Source organism: Narcine bancroftii, chromosome 10, assembly GCF_036971445.1.
Source record: "Narcine bancroftii isolate sNarBan1 chromosome 10, sNarBan1.hap1, whole genome shotgun sequence".
Lineage (NCBI taxonomy): Eukaryota > Metazoa > Chordata > Chondrichthyes > Torpediniformes > Narcinidae > Narcine > Narcine bancroftii.
In genome coordinates, this window is record NC_091478.1 from 90,752,607 (window position 1) to 90,776,556 (window position 23,950).

Here is a 23,950-nt window from a genome sequence, read left to right on the forward strand (position 1 = left end):
TCAATAAATATTGTCTAAGTTATATATTGTGAAAACTTGTGCTCTATTACAGCAATACATATATCAGAAAAAGCAATGGAATGATAGAAGCACCACTAAAACCAAACTATTTGAATTGATCATTGGTGACCATAGCAACTTGAATAAAATAAAAGCATAACTCTATGATTTTTTTCTGATCAATTGTAACAATAAAAACAAATTCAACATTTACCAATATGTCATGCAAACATTTATCCAGGAAGCTTCAAACAATATACCAATATTCAAAGTATTGCCAGCAGCTATACTTTGTGAGGAGTTTTACAACATTCAATATGTCACCAAAGACTCTTAGGTGTACCGTGGAGAGCATTCTGGCTGGTTACACCACTCAGTCTGCAACATCACGAGCAACAGTCTTCACTCCATTGAGGACATCTACAAGAAGCAGGGTCTGAAGAAAGCAGCCTCTATCCTCAAGGATCCCCACCACCCAGGCCATGCCCTTTTCACTCTGCTACCATCAGGAAAAAGGTGCAGGAGCCTGAAGACAAGCACTCAGCAGTACAAGGACAGATTCTGCCATTAGCTTCCTGAATGAACAATGAACCACAGACACTGCCTTACTTTGACCTTTTCTTGCACTATTTTTATTTACTGTAATGCTGCAGAAAAATAACAACTTTTGAGACATGTTCATGACAATAAATTCTGAATCTGATTAATGTGCATGAAGTTAAATATGCATGAAATTTATTAATATTCAGTTCCCCTGCTCTGGATGATGTACCATTTGGACTGGATGAGATTCAATGTCTCTTACATATTATTTCAAGCTTCATTTCTTGTACATGGAGAGACTGAAATGTTGTTTATATTTTATTCAGAAATGTGTGAAAAACTACAAATTTAAATAAAGATGATACTTAAAGTCAACTTATACAACATATATCTTGGATAGGCAGCTAACAGCAGACAGAATACACCTAAGCATGAGGAAAGGTGTGTGCCACTTTTCATTTGCAGTGGTGGTAATAAACAATGATGACAAAATCAGAGTTTGAAATAATAAAATAAAGTTTGGAGCATTTCTTACATAAGTTGATGTATTATAAAAATCAACCAAGGGTTAACTAGCAAGGCCAATAGTTACCACCCATCTCTAAATGTGCTTAAGAAGATCATTACAAGCTTCTTTCTTGAAATGCTATTGACTAAGGAGTTCTAGGATCGAGATCCAGTGAGAATAAATGAATGGTGATTTTTTTTTCCCATGTAAGTATAGAGTGTGGCTTGGAAGAGAATATTCAACCAAAGGCTTTTGTCATTCAAATACTCTCCTTACCTTTCTTGGAGGTGAGGCTGATGGTTTGATTGAGAAGGATTAGGAAGGGAATCAAGGGTCATGGGGAGAAGGTAGGTGAATGGGGTTGAAGGGGATAGTAAATCAGCTATGTGGTGGTTTCGATGGGCCAAATGGTCTTTTCCATTCCTATGTTTTATTTTTTTGGGAGGTGTGATCAAACTAACTTTGACAAGTCACTTCAATGCAGATACAAATGTTGTCACTTAGTGTGTGAGAGAACTAAAGGTTATTCCCAAAGCATTTAGGGTATCTTGAGCAATTATCACAGGGTAGGTTCTGTAGAAGTTCTTCCTTGCCCTTGCCCAACTTCCCTACCCCTCTGGGCCCCAACACTCTGAACCACCATGTATTTCTTCTCTATCCACTCCAGCAAAAGTAACACAACTACATTATGGTATTCTCTTTCCTAAACACACTCACTTTGAAACTTACACTTTTGCAAGCTTCCACAAAACAAACTTCTCTTTGATCTCCATTATCAATCAATTTGTGATCTCTTCCTTTCCCCCACCCCCCACAATACACCTTTGTGAAAGCTCTGAATCTTTCACTTATTAGCTGCTGCCTATACTTTTACATTAATCCAGGGATCTGGATCTGAGCTGGAACCAGAATTTTCAGTTGGAAAATAGAAGCAGAAAAAAAGAGCAAAAAAATTCAACCAACATATAAATAAATAAAATATTTGAATGTATAAATTTATGATAGCATTAACTACAACTAGGAAAGATTGGTGGTCTGAAAAATGAGAATTTACATTTCTTGCCCTATGACTTGATCATGACAAATTACTGGGCTATTCAGATAAAAATAATACCAAAGGCAGATAAATCCCAACAGGTTATGAATCTGGAATTAATATTTATGAAAAAGCAATTGGAAACTAAATAAGGAGATTTGAAAAACACATTGCAAAACAAAATAATAACGAATGCATTCATAATTGGTAAAGTATTGACAGCTGAGAAAATAAGTGAAAACTTGCACTAAACTTTAATTTCACAATCTGCCACATGGAAACAACATATGAAATAAATGAAAGTGTTACTTCCTATGAAAGAATACATACTTTGGTTTCTTTTAGGCTCATTACTACTGTTGATCTCACTCCACATATCATTGCTCGAGTGATATATAGTTCAGAGGCATATCCTGTGCATCTCAGATTAGCTCCTCTTAATTCAATGGAGGCTAGCATTTTACATCAGTATCATGGCCAATTTAGAATTCTCTAATCCATCAAAGCCCTAAACAGAGTCTGTGTGCAGCATGGTGTTTTAAGACCTATCATAAATTGCTTTTCACTTTCCTAAATATAAAGCAATGAAAATAGGGAAATAATCACAAAATGGAGATGTTGATGTCATCTTTGGTACACAATACAATCACAGTTGTTAACACAGGCTGGCTGCCTCATCAGCCCAGTACTAAGGGAATATTGCATGTTGCATTGTGTTGTGGTCATTAAAATTGGAAAGCAACCATTTCACCTTATTTTATCTCTCCCCTCCGAAGTCATGGCAAGCCAATTATCAGGAAAAACAGAGAAGTAGGGTATCTGACTCCAATTTTAGTCCATTAACATACTTCCCAAAATGAAAACCAGTCCTCCACTTTGTGCATTAAATATCAATTGTAAATGCATTCAAAAAATAATTATAATTTGACACTCAATAAAGATACAGTTTGGGCTTAAAGTAAGAAAACACATTTTAAAATGCAGAATAGATATTAAAATCTGAATTGATGATTTGGCAAATGTCTCACATATATGCAATATATTCTCATTTTCCTTTGTTTTAATCCCTGAATCCTCTTTAGATGAAGTTAGGACCCATTGTGGGGACACAATAGGAAGCCTAACATTGGAGTCCCATACCATCCATGAGCTTAGTTACCACAGAGCTGCTCTTATTTACTTTATGTTGATTCTCACCCTTATCTAATTGCAGATGTTGAATCAAGTCTTGATCTCTCATTTTTAAAGAACTAATGCATTACAAATGAACGTTACAACTGATGAAAATTAGAAAAGAAACAAAGTAAATCCACCATAGCTTACAAAGGTATAACTTTAAGGACTATGTATTCATGTGGTATGATTTTTAATATGCTGAGATTACAATCACTTTTGTTGGTTAGATGTTGTTCATCTTCAATAAAGGATGATTAGTTGTTGATTTCATCTTACTACATAGCAATATCAAGTAATAAATCTTTGCCATACTAATTAAGCATTTAACATACAAACCAGTAATGAAATAGATATAAATATTCACAGTACTCACCTCTTGACCTGTTTTGGATACATTCCTGATGAAGTTGGTTTATCTGTCTCATTTCTTGATCTTGTGATACTCTTGGCCTTAACTGAAGCTGGTTTCACTGATGCTGGTTTTATTGGAGATGAATTATTGGATTCTGCACAACAAATATTCATATTAAATCACCAGGAAAGGATGGGTTTACTACAGAATTTTATAAATTTTTTTTAGAAGTTATTGTTTCCTCTTTTTATTAAAGTTTTAGAGCAAGTAAGAGAAACACAATCTTTATCAGACTCTTCTTCACAAGCTATTCTAACTGTTATTCTTAAGAAATATAGGGATCCTTTGAATCCAGAGTCATATAGACCAATTTCATTATTGAATGTTGATTATAAAATTTTGACTAAGGTTCTAGCTGATAGATTAGCTCAATTTTTACCGACGTTGATTCGAGCAGGTTTTATTAAAGGTCGTTATTCTGCAGACAATATAACTAAATTACGTAGTTTAATTAATGTTTCATGGGAGAAATCCATCTTACCAATAGTCTTAATAAATATTCAAATTCATTGAAGAGTAATGAATATAGAAATATTGGGAACAGGCATAAGCATACTGTACTTCAAACCTCAAAGATTTAACCAATCAGTTAAATTTTAGATCTGTATTTCAACCCACTTCCTCATCTTTGATCTATATGTATTGATACCCAAGCCTGATTAAAAAGTTGTCATTCACAATCCAGTTGTCTCAATATTTTATTGTTTTTCTTGTGGAAAGGAATCTGATTTGTGTGAATAATGTTTAAGGTATCTACTGGTGGATATGGGCAGAGGAGGAGGCAATGGAGATTAATGGTCCCAGCTGTCAGAAATGGATAATTTGAAATTTTTTTAACAGTATGAAATAGTCCTGATCCATATTTGATATATAATTCATCATGATTTAAGAATGCTGTGAAATATGATCATTTAAATTATTTAGTGAGAATTAAATGATGGCATTTTTACATTGTCATTCTTCATTCAAATCCCACTCTTCTGAGTCTGCTAGCATTCATAAATAAAAATAATATGTGGAATTTGCAGACAATGATTCCTTAGAGGACCAACTTCCCTTTGTGAGTACAATGTCACCAAGATAAATGCCAACTCTGCCAGGTACTATTAAGATGTCAACTCATGGGTCCTAGTTTTTGAATGAACTTGAGAAGACTATTTAGAGGGGCAGCAAAAGAGAGACCAATCAGGCAGGATAATCCTCTCCAACACCTATTTTGAACATGATATATTCTATCATCTTAAGCAAAAAGGTTTTAAAAAATGTGGCCGCTGCTGGAGCTGCAGTTATGGAAGTGCTACCCCTGGTGTGGACCCATTGAGAGAATAGAGTGGAGTCACAGCACTCCCCCACAGGGTCCGACTGCCCAGTCATACAGCTAACAGCTCTGCACAGAAGCTGTTACTGGAGTTGATGATGTTTTATTCAACATCCCGTGATCATGGGTTGTCGGCCCAAGATAGTGGTGCCTGAGTTTGGCAGTGTCCTCAAGGGGTTGCCGACTCTGGGGGAACAGCAGACTAGTTCAGGTCACCAATAACAGGGAGAACACCCCCCCCCCCTCCCTCCACCTCCGCCGTTGAGAATGAGAGGAGACGCCATAAGGATAGTGACCATGGTGGCAGACCAGATTGGGTCTCTGCAGCTGAAGGACACATACAGGCAGCGAGCCATTGACAACTTGCGCTGAGAACCCCACACAGGCTGCGGGCTGCTGCCAACGAGGTCAAGGGGCTCAGACAGGCTAGGGGCTGCTGAAGACTGGCTCATGAGAACCAGGTATCCAAATTGGAATTTGAGAGGGTGCAGATGGCAAAAAGGGCTCCCAAAAGGATCAGGCCACTGAAGGCTTCCTCATCAACAGGGGCTGCATGGTTAGAACAGTGATTAGCGCAATGCTGTTAGTGCACCAGTGATCAGGACTGGGGTCTGAATTCTGCGCTGTCTGTAAGGAGTTTGCATGTTCTCCCCGTGTCAGAGTGGGTTTCATCCAGGTGCTCCGGTTTGCTACCACTGTTCGAAATGTACCAGGGATGAAGGGCAATTGGGCGGCACAGGCTCATGGGCTGAAATGAACTGTAATGGTGCTGTATGTCTAAATTGAAATTTTAAAATTTAAATTTAAATCATGTCAGAGATTTGGATCTGAGATTGGGTTACCTATAGTTCAAACTGAACTGGAAGCTTGTGTGGCTGCAAAGGCTGCGGGAGCACTGGAGACGAATCCATGGACACTCAGTGATTCTGATGGGATTCTCTGTTGCTTCTCATTCTCTGTCTCGAAGGGTGCTGGGCAATGCTAATGGCAGATTAAAGGCAATTCTGTGTAATATTACATAATAATAAATAGTATCTGATCTGTCTTCTCGTTTGCTTAAAAAGATATCATTAACTTGCTCCAATGTGTTGCCCAGCAGAGGATGGAGTAATGTCCCACTGACTCTAGAGAGGAATAGGACAAAATGGACATGACAACAGGATTTCCACTCAGGTTGCATGGATCCAAATATCCAATGAATTCCAAATTCTCCTGATAGAAAAATCTGCCCTGTACAGGTCAAATAGGAATCACATCATGTTACAGTAAAGCAAAAGAAATGTATACTGATAATCAAGGTAATGTTAATGAAAGTGTTATATTATATTTTCCTTTCCTTTTGAATCAAAGTAAATCACGACACACAGAAAGGAAAATTAGGTTTTTGTGGAGCACATGTTGCAAACATTATTTTCAGCATCCAGGTGTGACATTATTGTTTTAAAAATAACTACTGGGTATTAATAAAGCTGCTGGTAATCAGTCTGTAATAACTTTTAATAAATGAAGGATGATAGAGGTTACTAACAATGATGGAGAGTGATTTGGAATGGGGAGGGGGCACATGAAAAGAGTTGATAAAGGACAGATGATTGTTACTTTCACAAGAAGACCTACCCACAATTACCAATTATTAACACCGCTACCTCCTTGTTCAGTTGAATTTAAGTCCAGAACATTATGAGAAAAGTCTAATGTCTTAACAAATTGCAGCAGCCTCTCCTGCTGAATATGTTCTGGTAGTTTTAATTTGCATTAGTTGATCAAACAAACCTGCTTTGGAGACATTCCAATGGTCTTCTTCAGACTCTTCTTGGTTTCTTCCTACTTTTCCCTTTCTCTTTGATTCATAAATTTGCTGAAGAGCAGTGCTAGCCATTTCTTGTTTGATGACTGTTTTCACAAAAGTCTTAAATTGTTTGCAACTTGGTTTATTATTCTCTCGGAAATGTTTGCACTTTTTGTCTGGAGAGAAGCACCTTCCTTATCATTATCTTCTTTTCCTTGGAAACCTCTATTTCCAATAGAAGCAGTGCTTAGCGTTGTTGTTTCAACACTCCTTACATTTGCTTGATGTTGTGCAGCATTCCCTTTCTGCGTAGAGTTCAAAATATGTATTAAACTTACAAATAATGACAAAAATGCTTATGTATACACATCAATAATATCAAATTTCTCTCTTTTTCTCATAAAGTGCTTAAAGAAACATTTATCTTATGTTTGGAAAGCTAACACAGACAAAAATGTAAGCAGTAGAGTGCTCATAAACATGTAAGTTGACTCCATCATGAAGTTCATGGATAAAATTAAATTTGGGGTACTATATTTAAAAACTCATGGACAAGAAATTCTCTCTGGTGACACACATTTTTAACATATGACTCAAGTGAATTCTGTCATAAATCCAGACTGAAATATATAGATACTTTGTGAACTTGCCTCATACTTCCAGATATGACACATTCCAGAGGTATGCTAGAAACAGTAAAAACACAAAAATGTTGAAGAAACTCAGGTTACGCAGTGTTCATAGGAGGTAAGGATACTGTAAATAACAAATATTTCGGGCTGGAGCCCATCTTCAAGGTAACCTCATACCATGAAGAAGGCTCTTGGGCCAGAAACATTTGTCATATATCTCTACCTTTATGGATGGTGTGAAACCTGCTGAATTCCTCCATCATTTTTGTGTTTTTTCTATAATCACAGCATCAACAGACTTGTGTTTCAATATTAAATACATAACACTAAGCAAATTATCCTGATACAAAGTACTGAGCCAGGCAAGCACAGTATGCATGATGCAACCCAAAATTGAAATATTTTATCAAAATATCCACAGATTAATCGTATTTCAACACATATCATCAAGTTTGATCAGGTAGTGAGGCTTTATCGTATCTTCCATCCAAATTCATATCCTGATTTAATATGGAGTTGATTGAACCTGAGGAGCACAGGGCTTCCATTTTCCTCAAGATAGGTTTTTTTTTTGCCCTCTCACATTTGGTGATCATGCAGGCCAATAAACAACTTCACCTGAGACCTCAATTCTGAGGAATGTGACATTGGTGCATGAATTCATTGGGGTAAGGTTCTTTATGAAGAATATAGAACATGTAGGATATAAAGCATTACAAACTAATTCCAGAATAGAGTCACAGCATCAAATCATAGAATCTAGCCTTTACTTTTTAAAATATTTTTATTGATATTTTTTACAATAAAAAAGTTGAAGAATACAATTATGAAGTGTGCTACAACACCAGAAAAAAGTTATAAAAATGATCATAAGTACAAGTTACAAAATACAATCATAATAAAATAGAAAAAGAATTAAAACCCCATTCCCCTAAATAAGGTTGAAAATTAATGTTCATAACTACAAGTGGCTCACATATGATATTGGAGTTTAGGATTTGAATTATTGATTGCATATCTAATTTTTTCCAAATTTAAACAAGACATAATATACCTGTGTAGGTGTAGGTGGGGTACTATCTTTCCATTTAATTAAAATTGCACGTCTGGCCATCGATGAAGTAAAAGATAAAATGAGGCACTGAATTGAAAGAATCTTTGTCACAATATTCCAGTCACTGCACTGAGAATGACTCATTTCTCTATCTACAAAATGTAAAATCCTCATTTGTAAAGCTATTCTAAAAAAACAGTCAACTAATATAGATGATTCATATGATTGAAAATATTATTTTTAACATATCAATTGCAGAGGGTTACTGAAAAAAGGTTCAAATGGTGCAAAGATATAAAGAGCAACACAATATCAATACCTGAAATTCAAAGATTTTCCAAGACTGAGTCATACCCCTCCCCTCAGTTATAAATCAAAGTGTAGTACCTTGAAGTGAAAGAGAGAGAGAGAGAATGGTGGAGAATGAAATGGGGCAGGAGGGATGATAAAATAGAGGAGAAAGAAAAAGAAAGGGGATTAAAAAGTAGAAATAGAAAATGAAGGAAGAGAAGGAGTGCTGGAAGGAGAAAGAGAATGGAAGCATGAGAGATGGAGAATGAATGGAGTGGTGGGGCTAAGGAGAAGGGATGTGGGGAGCAAGAGAAATGCAGGTGTATTTAACGAGATATAAAAGTGTAACAGAGAGAAAGAAATATTTACCATCCTAGATCCAGTTTTATATTATGTGGCTCTTCAAATTCCTCTTCAAGTGTCACACCATCCTGCTTGGTGATCTTTTCATTGTTGATACTGTTCTCTCACTCCCATTGTGCCAAAAGCCCATTCATCCCAATCTCCTGAAGAACAATTAGGGAGGGGCTAAAAATGTGAGGCCATCCTGTGAATGGATATAAAAAAAATCTACATTGTACTTACCTGCCAGTCTGATGTTCTTGTTTTACTAATTTCGGATTCATTTACGCAAGAACATTTGATTGCAGCATTTCTCTAGCATTTCATTAAAATTGGATAATGTAATCTGGTCCAGATTGCTAACATCTCCTTTTCTTCACAGCCTACTTCATCTTCAAACACTCTTTCCAACATTTTCAAGCATTCACTTATCCTTTTGTGTGTCACCATTATTCTCTTTTTCAGTATAATCTGTTGTCCATATACTTGTTTGTGCAATAATCTTTCAGTATTCCTGTTAATTTAGTTATGATATCTTGCTGCCAATTCCTAAATCGAACTTTGTTTTCACCAGAATCCATTTTGCCTCCGAATACTTTATATTAGATTTCTAATAGTTTATTTAAAAAATTGTATTGTGCTGTGGTGTTGATTTTCATCTATATCTGTGCACATTCCAGAGTGAGTTACTGCTGTGTGGGAAATCATTTTGTTCATTCGAGCTTCTCACATCTTCTGATGCTTGTTGATGAGCTTTCACTCTTTTCTGATGCGCTTTTATCATGCTTTTTGTCAATTCCAAACAATTTTTAACAGCTCCATGATCTAAGGTTAGTTCCCAAGATAAGTATCTGGAAAAAAAATCCCTGATCCAACCTTGTTGAATGTAATTGTTTCTTTAAAGATTCTTATATTTTCATCTTTATTATTCTGTTCTGTCTCAAATTCCATTCCAAACATTGCTCGAATTTCATTTGTAGAAAAATGTGTGAAGTTATCCAAAACTAAAATTTAAACTTGTCCAGAGTTCTTCACAACTCTCATCTTTGACTTCTGCATACTGCTTCTAGACTGTTAGAACAAATAACACACTCAAGATTCACAATACATTATGATCCTCCACTGATTTATATTCTCCTGATTTGGCTAAAGAAAATTCAACAATTTCTGATATTGTTGATTGTTGCTCTGCCTTATTTGAACATATTGGAATGAATAATCCAAGCAGTGGCCAGCAGGTTCTGACACTCCAAAAGAGGAAAATCTTTAACTTACACGGAACAGCTGTAACTTCAAGATTTATTAAGTGACACGTTGAGCCACAAAAATCACAATACTCTGTGCAGATCCAGTCCTGCAAAGATTCACCGTCCGTCCCTTTGACAAGTCTGATCAGATCATTACAATGGAGATTCTTGGTCCGTGAATTCAGCACCAAAGGTTCTGGCAAGTATATTTTACTTGAATGATTTTAATTATTTATATTTTTAGGTGTTTGTAATACAACTTCAAAATAAATGTTTTACCAATGCAATTTTTTTTTAAATTAGGTTTTAGATATTTCAGTCTTTAGATATTAAAAAAATTTGAAACTGGTAAAATTCCTTTAAGGCTTTCACAGATCTTGTGGCCCTGTTCCAAGTTTTGCCAAAATCCTATCAAAGTCTATCAGAACATTCCTGGAATGTGTTGCAGTGCTACACTGCTTGAGACCAAATCACTGCTGAGTCCTTCCACTTGCTTCAAATTTTTGTAGGGAGGCCACTCAGATCAGGGTTCCGTATCTAGGGTATGTAGGAACAAATGGTGTACTCCGGACACTGAGCCAGCTCCAGCATATTCTAGTCCAATGAAGATAAGGTTATCCAAGGCCAATACTTCATTCAACTTCAACACACTATTTCAGTACCATTTCTGGAGTTATTTCCTGAGTGGGTCAATTACCAATAACTGCTGTCTGATATAAAATTAACCTGCCATTGTTTTTCCTACAAATATTTTCTAGATTTTCTAGGCTAATGGCTTGCTTCATTAAGTTTCTCTTGCTTTCAGAGATCACCTGAAAATTTGACTAATATTTATAGAATTTCTGAATCTGTAATAAATGAGAAATAATTTTAAATAAAACTACAGCTGCTGGAAATCCTCAGCAAAAACAAAAGACCTGGAAACACTCAGCAAGCCAGAGAGCATTCACAAATAGAAAAAGAGTTCTATCAGATATATTTCCTTTGTTGAAGTGAAGTACCAAGAACACCAAACCCACCATCTTTAAACACTGATTGAGAGGATAAGCATTTTCTTAATTTCAGGTAATGAGTTGCCTCACTCTTCTTCCGTTCCGCCTTTCTGCTCTTTCCATTCGCCCCCTTTCCCACCCACCCTCACCTATTCTCATCCCTCTTTCTCTTTAGTTCCATCCCCCTCCACCCCATTTCCCCACTGGATTCTTCAGCTTTCCCACTCACCGTTCATTTCCATCTGGTCTCTCTTCAAACCACCATTCTCACCTTATCAGATTCCATCAGTCAGCTTTTGTCCTTTAATCCTCCACTCCACCTTGAACAACTCCTCTTCTTCCATCTGATCCCTTTGTTTTTCTTCTCTCTCTCTCTCCTTTTCCCCCTTTGTTTGGCATATGCCCACCCACTGCTTCTCTGTCATGTTTCTCTTCTATCTGGTTCACTAATACCATTGGGGCCCATCCCAACCCCCTCCCTCCCAGTCCCCTTTACCTTGGTTTCTCTAATACGCTTAACCAATCTCAGTTTTAGCATGAAACATCAACCATTCTTTTTCTCCCACTGATGCTGCTTGACCTGCTGTGTTCCTCTGGTAGATTATTTTGAATCACCTTCACTTATCTTTGTTCTTACGAGTACAAATACTCAATGTACTTTGAATTTGAAGAGACTCTATGAAGAGGATCTCTAAGGGAATGCCTGTTTGTCACAATAAATAAAGACCTTTTACATTTACCAGCTTTAATCTTCAATGACTTAGTCACTGTCACAACAAAAGCAATGACATTTCTTCATATTATTCAGATATATCTTTTTTTTTAAATGTTTTATTTTTCACACTATAAACCACATTGATCAAGATACATACATTTTTCTTTTCAAATATATAGTGTCGTTTTCTCCCCCCCCCTCCCTCTTCCCATCCCACCCTCCCTACCTCCCCTCCCATTCATTTAAAGTTCAGAATCTAAGATACATTAAACCCGTCAAACAATGTTGTCACTCAATAAAAATAAACAAGAAATTCCACTGAGTCAATTCTTTTCATTTCCTTCTCCTTCTGTCATTTTAGGTGGTAGATGTCCCCGGTAGGTTTTCTCTATTGTGTTTCATATATGGCTCCCATATTTGTTCAAATATTGTAATATTATTTCTTAAATTATGTTATTTTTTCTAATGGAATACATTTATTCATATCTACATACCATTGTTGTATTCTCAAGTTATCTTCTAATTTCCAGGCTGACATAATACATTTTTTTGCTACAGCTAGGGCTATCCTAACAAATCTTTTTTGTGCACCATCCAAATCAAGTCCAAATTCTTTGTTTTTTATGTTTCTTAGGAGGAAGATCTCTGGGTTTTTTGGTATATTGCTTTTTGTGATTTTATTTAATGTCTGGTTTAGATCTTCCCAAAATTTTTTCACTTTCTCACATGTCCAGATTGCATGAATTGTTGTTCCCATTTCTTTTTTACAGCGAAAACATCTGTCAGATACTGTTGGGTCCCATTTATTTAACTTTTGAGGTGTAATGTATAGCCTGTGTATCCAGTTATATTGTATCATACATAACCTCATGTTTATTGTATTTCTCATAGTTCCAGAGCATAGCTTCTCCCATGTTTCCTTCTTTATTATTCAGATATATCTCAAGAATCATACTATTTGCTCTTACACTTTCAATGTATTTCTATCCAGAAACCAAAATAATTTTCAGCTTTTCAAGTCTATTTAGCATCATGGGCTCGGGGCCAGAAGGGCCTGTTACCGTGCTGTACATTTAAACAACTGCAAGCCAATGATAAAGTTGGCATGTTACCTCCTTTGACTTGTCCTCTATGTCCTTGGTATGCTGTCCTAAAATTGAATTTGCCTTTTTTAATTGTCACATGATGCTGTCATAATGGTTATTTATGTGTATGATGTAACATGTGATGAGTGAAAAAGTATAAGATAGTGTAAAATGATTTTTAATAAATAAGCAATTATTTTGTATTTTATTGAATGTTTAATGATAGTTTTAAAAATCAGTTTAGAGATAAAGATGAGAACATAACCATCTCTAGGTGATTGTGACCACTTTTTGATTTTAAGTAAAGGACATACTGTATTCATAAAGCAAGGTACATTTAGCCAAACTTTTCTGTAGCATTAAAAATATTGAAATAGAAATCTTGTTCAAAAAAATAAAGTGTTGGGACATCATTTGAAGTTGTACAAGCTGCTTGTGAGGCCAAACTTGGAATATTGTGTACAGTTTTAGTCACCTACCAAATAAACATGGCAGCTCTACAGGACCTGCTGAAATGGCAGCATTGCCCACAGGTGTTGTCCAGGAGAGCAGAAAGCGGAGACAAAGTGCTGCTCCAAAGGCCATGCAGGCATAAAACAGTGTTTTTAAACTAAAATCCTGCAACCACGGGTCTGTGTCCAAGATGGCATCACCTATGCTCAGCAGCAGCCATGAGGGGTTGCAAATTCTAGGGACCAGTGTACTGGCACAGGGCAATAGAAAAGGGGAGAACACCTTTCCCGGTGCTCTGTTGAGAAGGAGAAGCAGAGGGGACGACCCAACAAGTCAGCGACCACAGCTGCAGACCAGTGAGGGGTTCAGCAGCTGAGAGACCCACGCAGGCTCATGCTCAGGGGACCTACACAGGCTGCTGGCTGTAGGAGACTGTCTAATGGGATCCGTGTATTGGAGCCAGGATTCTAGAGGTGCTGAGGGTAAGAAGGCACTAGGAGCTGATGGCTTCCTGATCATGTTGGAGGTTTGGATCTGGAGCACAGGTTGCTGAACACGAGTCTGTGTCCCTCAGAGGCTGGGGAAGTGCTGGAGGTGAATCCACGGACACTCTGATGGAACTTACTTTTGCTTCTCTTTCGCTCATACTGTGAGGGGCACTGGGTGACACTAATGGCAATGCTTTGTTTGCCTCACACAGGCAGAAGGCCATTTTGTGTCATATTACATGACAATAAAGGAATATTGAATAGGAAATATATTACAACATTAAAAAGGGTACAAAAAGGATGTACGGTTCTTTCCAGATTAGCGGAGACTGGGGGAAAAATAGGCGTAGGAGGTCTAATCAAGAGGAGCATTGATGAGTCCGTTTCCTGGAGTAGAATGAGATTAAACCTGTGATATAGAGAAGACACATCATCCCTTCTTCAAGGACACAGAGGCTGAGAGGAAATAGAGGCACTCCATCTGCACTGCACAGTGCCATGCCAATGAATTCTGTGCCAACGTTGTCTGTGAATTCCTTATTGACATAAATATCCACCTTTGAACCAACAGAACAGGAATGGAAGCAAGTTATCTGTAATTCCAAGATTCTGTACCTATACACTGGTCAGTCCACCGACCCTGACCCCCGTCGTTATCCCCTTCTTCTCCCATCAAATCCCCCCTGCACCCCCCCCCCGTTAAAATCCCACTCGCCTTCTCGATGATCCATTCATCCCCAATCCCCCGTCCTCCCTTGCCCGATCCCTCAGTCCCGGCTCCTCCGGGTGGGGCCTAGCCGAGCCCTCGCCGGCCGCCGACTCCCACCGTCGCCATGGAAACGCCAAGCAGCTCCCCGACCCGGAAACAGAATCGAGCGACGGCGATTTCTCGGGATGTCGCGAGCGGTCGGTGAAGAGGCAGCCGCTGCCAGTTGATGCTGTGCCGGGTGCGGGGGGTGGGGGGCGGTGTGCTGGGGGTGGGGGGCGGTGTGCTGGGGGTGGGGGGCGGTGTGCTGGGGGTGGGGGGCGGTGTGCTGGGGGTGGGGGGCGGTGTGCTGGGGGTGGGGGGCGGTGTGCTGGGGGAGGGGAAAGAATTGCCCGGGGTCTTGCCGAGGGAGCGCTCGGCTGCCTCGTGCCAGCAGGTGCGTTTCAGGCCAGGGTGCGGAGCCGCTGGAACCGGGTCGGAGGAGCGGGGGCTCGCGGTTGGAGACTTCCGCGTGGTCCTACCGCCGAGGTTCGCTTCCTTGCCACGGGATGACGGCTGGGCCATTCGTGGAGATGCAGAGTTCTTGACACGAACGGTGTTTGTCATCTCCTGCGGTGGCCTGGCGAATATGGATTCCAAAGGATCCCAATATAAATCCCGCAGAGGCTTTAAATTAAAGAAAGAATTTGTCATTTAATAACACGATCGTTCATATTTTGTCATTTTTTGTTCGAAGATTTGGGAATCTCTGAAGTTGTGCAAAGGGGAAACATGTCCTTTTTGAAACGAAGAAAGGCTGCTAAAGGCATTGAAGAGCATGCAAGACCCCAAGAGCTTGATGAAAGGCTCAAAGAAAAGTCCACAAACGGTAGGTAGGCTTTTCAAAGCTTGTGTCACATTTTAAGGATAACTTGGAATCAGATTTTAGTAACTGTTTTTGATCTGTCAAATAATTAAATGGGGGAAAAAAAACAATCCTCAACTGTAAAACTCGACCACAAGACCATTTGAATGAACGAGAAAGGGATTAGGAAACTCAAGGACATCTTTTATTCTTTAAATACATCAATAACAAGAACTAAATTTGTCCCAGGGTAGCAAGACTGAGTAGTGTCAAACTTATTTTTAGAAAATGGTTGATCCTTGGAATTCCAGATTCATTGATTTTAAAATTTGAATGCCTAAAAATGTGAAAGGCGTCTCTTCAGTCAGTTCATTTCAGATCAACGAACCCAGTGGGGAGCTTGTGATTTCCTTGATCTAGATCAGTGGCATGGATGTTAGATCAAGTGAGGAACTTTTGGCCCATCTTGACTGTGCTCTTTGGGGACTGTCCAAATAGCCCAATTCCCCTGATCTCTCTCCTTCTCCCCTAACCAGCTTTGCAAAAGTCCAATTCCTTTATGATTGATTCTTCAACTATCCCTTTTTAAGTCCATATGTTTCAAATGGGGAAAAAAAAACACAAAAAAAATGTTCTTTGTCTCCTGCCTCATATTAAAAGTAAACAAGGATGGGCTGAGTTGTATGTTTCTAATCTGTAGTACTTTTACATGTATCCCATTTTACACATTTTCATCAACCAAAGTGTGGCATTTCCATGACATCAGCTTATGAAATTATCATAGAGCAAGAATGTAGTACAGAAGACTAATCTTTACTTTTACTGCAATATGATGTGTACCATAATGATATGTGTAAAACTGACCGAGATAGGCTAATACTTGGAGTTATAACTTAAGCATCTTAAGTAAGATATTACTTGTACAATATTTGAATGGAAAAATAAATGTCAGGAAGGAGAAATGTAATTTTAGAAAGAAAAACTACATTGCATAAGCTATAAAACAGAAACCTATCAAAAGATTTGAATAGTTGAACCCTGTTACAAGCAAGTTGAATATAAGAGCATAACAATGAAGCTCACAATTGTTTTTGGTCAAAATCAGAGAGACATGGCACTTCAGGAATACTTCATTGTCTGTACTCTGTTGAATCCTACAAAGAAAGATAGTCAACCTGTAGACAAACAAGAATCCAGTAATGAAAATGTTGATTGGTGGATAGCTTTTGGGCAAGATATTATAGATAACTTTTTTTTTAAATCTTTGATTAATTGTAAGCGGATCTTTTGCATGATTTGGAAGAGTGAACATGGCATATCATCCTAAATACGACATATCACCCTAAGTATAGCAGTTGTGGAATTGTAGCACTTGTGTAATACTGTGGAATATTGGTCTTGACAAAAGGCATAAATACATATTAGAAATAGTTAAAATATTTGATAAACTAGATAATTAAGACATATGCTGTTTAGATGAAGTGGTGTGTAAGGAATTGAAAGAAATACCAGGATAAACCTGGTGTAACAAATAAATTGATTCTGAACTGCAATCTGGTCACCACAGAGTTCCTTTTTTGTTTCTCTTATTTCAAGTGAAACATTAGACAGCCAGTCCTCTTGTATGGACCAGAAGGGCTTTGACCAGGCTGAACTAAGCACTCACGGCCCGTCTTCAAAATGTTCCTTTTTTTTCCCACAAGTTTGCCAGCTTGTCCTGTTCCAGTCCCAGCTACTGCTGCTGACTGTCGAACTACAGAACTTAATTCTCTCTCTCTCTCTCTCTCTCTCTCTCTCTCTCTCTCTCTGAGAAATAACCTGTTTTTTTTCCTCTCTCTGCTTGCAAAAACCACATGACCCTCTCTTTATCCCCTGCAGTTTTACTTTGTTATATACAGGATTTAAAATAAGCGGTCTTATTTCTTATTAGAATGTCTATTTTACACAACTAAAGAAACTTTAAAGCAGTTATCAAAATAACTATTAACATCCAACCTGCAATTTAGATAGTATATTTATGTTAAATAAATATATTTTATCAAATTGTTTCTATTCTCAATATAAATACCAGAATAAGCTGTTGAATGTAATTGTTTTACCTTTTTGTAATCTATTATGTAACTTCATAGGTCCAGCAACAATAAAGTTTGTGTCCTTCCTGATTGGTGGATTAATAGGACTTTTCTTGGGATCTGTCACCTCAGTTTACATTGCAACATTGCACGAAAATGATCTGTGGTTTTCAGCTATCCAGGTATGAGACAAATCCGTAAAGAATACTAATGTTAAATTAGAAAGATTTCAGGAAGATGGATAATTCTTTCTATTTAAAAACTGATGTTTTTTTTCTTGCATTAGTCGTTTATGGTTTTTAGACTGCAATGTTGGGAAAATAGCATTTTTTAAAAATTAACTTAATTACTGCCCATGTGGCCATTCACACTGGGCACCTTTTTAGACTGCAAGTACCTGAGTACCTGTGATCTGGTATGATTTACACTGCAGGTTTCCAAAAAGTTGTACGGGTCCTGCAGGATAAATCGAGGTGCAAGAATTGACTCAAAATTCCTGCACATTCCTTTTTAAACTGCCTGTGTAGCAGCAGAATTCCTTGATTGTGCCATTATATGCCCGCAGTCTAAAAACCATAATTGGTTTCTATCTGTTGCATTAAATATTAGAACATGGAACAGTACTGCATAGGAACAGGACCTTCAGTTTAAAGTAATTTCATTTACCTGCACATTGTCTACATTCCTCTGTTCATTGCCTTTAAAATGCCTCTTAAACATTGATATCATATCTTCTACCAAGTATTTTCCTGGCAGTGTGTTCCAATCACCTAGCATTTTCTGTGTGGAGAGGAAAAAAAGCTTGCCTCACAAATTTCCTATATGCTTTATTCCCTTTCACCTTAAACCTATGTCCTCAAGTATTGTTTGTTGATTGTACCTTTTCTACATCTCTTGTAATTTTATAAACCTGTCAGTTTGCCCCAGTCTGTGATACTTCAGAGAAAACTATCACGTTTATTTAACCTTTCATTATAGCGCATACTCTTTTATTCAGGCATCATCTTTCTGAATCTCTTTTGCATCCTCTCCAAAGTCCCCACATCCTTATTGCAATATATTGTCCAGAACTGCATACAATAATCCAAATGTGCTCAATGAAAATGTTATACAGATGCAATGCCAACTTTTATGCTCAGTTCCCCAGAAGGACACTTATGCCTTATTCCTTCTTTAACCCCCTATCTACTTGTGTTGCCACTTTGAGGGAGTTTTACACCCCACAATCCCTCTGTACACTAATGATGGTTACCACGTACTTTCCTCTTATATTTCCAAAGTGTATTGCTTTACACTTTTCACTTTACACTTTTCTGGATTAATCTCCATCTCCATCTGTTGCTTCTGTTGATCTATTATCCTGTTGTATTTTTTTCACAGATCCACATCTCTGCCAATTTTCATGTCATCTGCAAACTTACTAAAAATATCCCAGCACTGATCCCTGCAGAATACCACTGGTCATAGACTTCCAGTCAGAACAAAACCACTACCCTCTGTCTTCTATGACCAAGCCTATATTGAATCCAGTCTACCAGGTCTCTGATGTTCTGTATTTTTTTTAATGTACATGAACAAGCCTGAATAAGCTTCCAGTTCTGCCAGAGAGCCCATTTTTCATGAAATCCTAGATGAATAGTATTCCAAGATAGATATATGCTAAATGTGTCAATACACAGATGGACAAAAACCCACAAAGCATTCTTTCTTTAATGTCTTTTTTCAAAATTTACTTCTACAATTTTTAATCCTTTTGTTTTTTCCTGTATAGTTAAAATCAGACCAGTTTAAGTTTCATGCTCTGCTAAGCCCACTTAGTTTCATTTGCTCTACCCAATTTCTTTGTTCTGCTTTGCCTAATCTTTCCATTCACTCAAATATTCACAGTAAGTTGTTGTTCCTTTCCTGTGACTTCTGCTCATTGTGAGCAGCAATGCAAGATATCCCATAGTTCTTATTAACATACCCATTCTGTTTTGTATAGATGATCAAATGTGTTGTAGGTTGGCAAAGATTTTTTTTTTGCTTGATTTTACTTCAGTGCTTCTGGCTTTCTGTTTGCTTAACTTATTCTCCATTTTTCCAGCAGCTATTCACTTATACCTGACCTCTTTTCTCTCCACCTAATTATTTTCTTAACTTCTCTCAATTCACTATTATGGGAGTATTTAGAAAAACGATAACTTCTCATTTCACCATAAGTTGCAGCCAACAATGAGACGTGCACTCACATGATTTCAAGCAATTGTGTATTTCTGGAGACTGTATTTGCTAATCAGGTTTTTATGCTTGACATATTACTTGGCAGGGTAAAATGCAATGTCAGATGTATTTGCAAACTGGAAAACAGCCCATATACATGCACTTAAAGAGCATCCTTTGTGTTTTCTTCTATTTTGACTTTGCATTAAGTTACATATGATACTTAAGTAGTAAGTGAACTGCAATAATAATTTGTTGATGATGAATGATGATCAACAAAGCTTTCTTCAAGGCTGATGTTTTTTGCCATAATTTTATGACCTTAATTTTCTGCACATTGCATTATTTTCCTTAATTCAGATTTTAATATGTTCGTGATTAAATTGAGATTGCCACACATTATCTTACAAAAGATTGAGATTGTCTGGTCATTTTTCTATTTTAAGCATGTAGCTTCCTTGAGAAATTTTAACAAAGGCACTAAGAGGGCTTGCCTGCTCTTTTGCTAGTAGCATTGAGCTAGTAGCAGGAAATTTGATCCAATTTTTCATTCCAAGGGCAACAATTCTGATGGTAGAGCAGCACATCTTTGTTAAATGTGGTACATAAAATGATAGCTGTAGTAACAATTGGCAATTGAACGATGATATAGGTTCAGAATACGTTCTTTTATTACATAACATTTAAGGGGTGATTTTATAACATAAAAGATAAGTCACCATTTATCCTCGTACTAAAGAAGGTATCGGTAACAGGCCTCAATGACTACAACCCAGTAGTATTGACCTCCACCATTAGGAAATGCTTCGAGGATCTGAGGATGAAACACATCTCCAAGAGATGCTGGGCCCATTTCAATTTGCCTACAGATGGAATTATCCACTAATGATGCTATAGCCCTGTCCCTCCACTCCATCCTGTCTCAACTGGAGAAGGGTGCTTCATACACCAGGCTGCTGCTATTCAATATCTTTACCTTGGCATTTAATACGATCTTACCACAGAGGCTTGTGGAGAAGCTGTCCTCTCTGGAACTCAACACCACTTTCTTTAACTGGATTCTGGACTTTCAAATGGAAAGGCAACATTCTGTCCAGGTTGGCAGCAAAATGTCACACCATCATGCTGAACACTGGCATACATCAGGGATCTTTAATCAGCCCGCTCTTATTCACCCTACTGACCCACGACTGCAATGCCAAATCCAGCTCTAACAGAGTAATCAAGTTTGCGGATGATGTGACAGTAATTGGCTTCAATCTAGTGAAATGGTACAAGAATAATAACCTGAGTTCCAACATGGATAAGACAAAGGAGATGATTGTGGACTTCAGGAGGTCCAAGGTCACCCACCCTCCATTGCTCATTAATAGCTTGGTAGTGGAGAGCCAGAAGTTCCTCAGAGTCCACTTAAGAAATTACCTATCCTGGGCAAAACACCTCCTTACTAACCAGGAAGGTACAACAACTTCCTGATAAGACTAAGGCGGGAAAGACTACCATCCTGTCAACTTTCTACAGAAAAGTTGCATCACAATGTGATATGGTGGCTGTAGAGCATTAGTTTGATGGTCAATCCACTGGACTAAAAGAGAGGATCACTGGGGTCTCCTTCTCCCTACCTACACCCCACCTCCACCCATCGATGTGACTTACTGAGATCGTTGTCTAAAGAGGGCACACAAAATCAGTGAGCACCCGTACCACCCTTTGTACAGCATCTTTGAGCTACTCCTGTCGGGAAAGAGATACAGGAGTATCAGAGTCTGAATCACCAGGCTGAGAAGCAACTTCCCATGGGCAGTGAACTGATGAACTTCTCACACAATCCCTCCATGATTGACTATTTAACAATAACATTTATTGTAATATTGGTACATAGTACTGTGCCTATGTATTGTATGTGTTATGTCTGAATGTGTGTTTGTGGTGTGTTGCACAGAGGTTGGGTTGTACTTGTACAATGGGATGATAAATAAACTTGATAGGTTCTCTTTATCTCAACTGTTTCCTGCTGAGATGCTAAACAAAGGTTTCATGTGTCCTTTAGCTAAATGTAAAGGACATCTCATTATTTCAAAGAAAAGCAGGTTACTGAGGGTGAATATTTGAATATCTATCCCTCAGTCAGCATCACAAAGAAAAACGATGACAGTGTTTCTATTGTGCAGCCTTGGTCTGTGCAACATTGCTGAATTTCTTACATTACAGACTTAATCCTTCTGGGCTCTGATTAGAGGATCTAATCCTTTCTGTCTTACTGTGTTTTGTTTTCATTGCTAAGGTAAATTCATGTGCTTATTTGAATTTGGGAACTTTTTTGAAACATTAGCTTGGTTTTTATTTAAAGATATATTGCAATAAACCTGCTAGTAAAAGATTAAATTGGCAAGAGAGAAACACAAAAACTATAGAAGCTGGAATCTTAAGCAAACAAAGAATTGCTTTGATGAGGGTTCAAGCATTGGCCATTTCCACAGATGGATACTATCTGACCTGCTGAGTTCTTCTAACAATGCTTTGCTTAATTGGCAAGAGTTCATCAAAGGGAAACTAGAATAACACATCCAGAATGTATTATATTTTGCTATAGTTCATAATTCTTAAACAAATGAACTTTAAAATATCACAAAGCACTTTCAAACTTTTCCACAGTAACAGCTACAAACTCCACTTCTGCCTAGTTAATTATTAGCTCCTTCCTTGGTCAAAATGCAGTTTTTCACAATTTTGCAACACAGACAATTTGGAAATATAAACATTCATTGCTTTACTTTTTCCTGCATTTAGCCCATCTCCCTCTTTTCTTTCTTTTGAATGATATGTCATTCTAGTAAATCTGTAAAAACAAAATCAGCTTTTCATTAGACAATTTAGTGTCATTTACAAATTTTGAAATTGTATTTTTGTTTTCTGAATTTAAACCATTGATATAAATTGTAAATAGTGGATCTCAGCTGATCCTTCACAATTAACCATATAACCATTTACGGAGCGGAAACAGGCCACGTTGGCCTTTCGAGTCTGCACCGGTTCACTGACTTGTAAAAAGTTCACCAGGCTTTGGTGCTTGAAAGATAAATGTTTACCGCCCAAGCTACTTATTATTTTTCTCTTGATTTCCCTGACCCCATCATAATTCCTGAATTTGTATAATGGTGCCTTTCAAAGACTGTTCTAAAAATCCAATTTTGCGTCCACAATGTCAACTTTGTAAATTTTTCTTTTTTCAAAGAAGCACAACTACTCTGAAATCCCTGACATTTGGGCGTTGCAAAAGTTAATCGTCACTTATCTGCACATGAGAGAATGTTCTCTTAGTCTTGATATATGCTGGTGTAGCAACTTCATATTTTTTTAAGGAGTTATAGATAAAATTAAATATTGAGCATATTTCTGATTTTATTATTGAAAGAAAAGTTCTTGGAGAGGCTTCTGAAAGTAGTTGGGCCCAATTGCTGTGCCTTGATAGTGGTGTTGAATCCTGGAGCAGTGATAATTGTTCCAGCCATCAGAGTTGTCTTTTATATAAAGTTTAACTCCAGAAGGTGGAGTGGTTTGATCTTGGATTTCATGAACTGATTTTATAAAAATTCCTGATGTCACTAGAGAAACATAAGAAATGTAAATGTTAATATCTTGAGCTGGAGAAACTCAGCAGGTAAGAGGCAGCATCCATGGAGAGAAATGGATAGTAAATGTTTCAGGACAGTACTCTTTACTCGAACATTCTAGATGTAACATTTGGTCAATAACTATCTTGATGTCACGGGCAGATACATTTGCTTGGTTCTGCAAAGTTGCTCCTTATCCATGTCTGAAACACAGGTTTAAATAACATTTGAAGTGAGTGGTCCTGGCAAGACCCAAATGGACAAGTGTGAGGTGTTGCTTTTTGGTAAGACAAACCAAAGTAGGACATAAACTGTAAATGATAGGGCACTGAAGAGTGTGGTTGAACAGAGGGATCTGGGAATACAGATAACAATTCCCTGAAAGTGGCATCACAGGTGGATAGGTTTGTAAAGAGACCTTTTGGCATATT

At 37.7% G+C, this 23,950-nt stretch overlaps 2 protein-coding genes across 16 annotated transcripts in view; one reads left to right on the plus strand and one right to left on the minus strand.

Annotated features, from left to right (window-relative positions):
* LOC138744917 (uncharacterized) overlaps window positions 1-15,008 on the minus strand; it is a 55,927-nt gene extending 40,919 nt beyond the window's left edge. For 5 of the 10 annotated variants that reach the window (XM_069901763.1, XM_069901760.1, XM_069901762.1 and 2 more), the window contains exons 1-3: window positions 13,168-13,242; window positions 6,767-7,087; window positions 3,637-3,769 (exon numbers count right to left, since the gene is read on the minus strand). In XM_069901763.1, coding sequence (XP_069757864.1) covers window positions 3,637-3,769; window positions 6,767-6,872 — 239 coding nt within the window. In that variant the 5' untranslated portion in view covers window positions 6,873-7,087; window positions 13,168-13,242. Of the gene's footprint in view, window positions 1-3,636; window positions 3,770-6,766; window positions 7,088-13,167; window positions 13,243-14,796 lie in introns of those variants that run through there. The other 5 variants (XM_069901759.1, XM_069901757.1, XM_069901758.1 and 2 more) reach the window with 2 other exon arrangements.
* Window positions 14,422-23,950, plus strand: part of dpy19l3 (dpy-19 like C-mannosyltransferase 3) — a 51,319-nt gene continuing 41,790 nt past the window's right edge. For 2 of the 6 annotated variants that reach the window (XM_069901745.1, XM_069901751.1), the window contains exons 1-3: window positions 14,900-14,987; window positions 15,524-15,655; window positions 17,761-17,885. In XM_069901745.1, the coding sequence (XP_069757846.1) occupies window positions 14,915-14,987; window positions 15,524-15,655; window positions 17,761-17,885 (330 nt within the window). In that variant the 5' untranslated portion in view covers window positions 14,900-14,914. Of the gene's footprint in view, window positions 14,677-14,899; window positions 15,029-15,199; window positions 15,224-15,523; window positions 15,656-17,760; window positions 17,886-23,950 lie in introns of those variants that run through there. The other 4 variants (XM_069901749.1, XM_069901747.1, XM_069901746.1 and 1 more) reach the window with 4 other exon arrangements.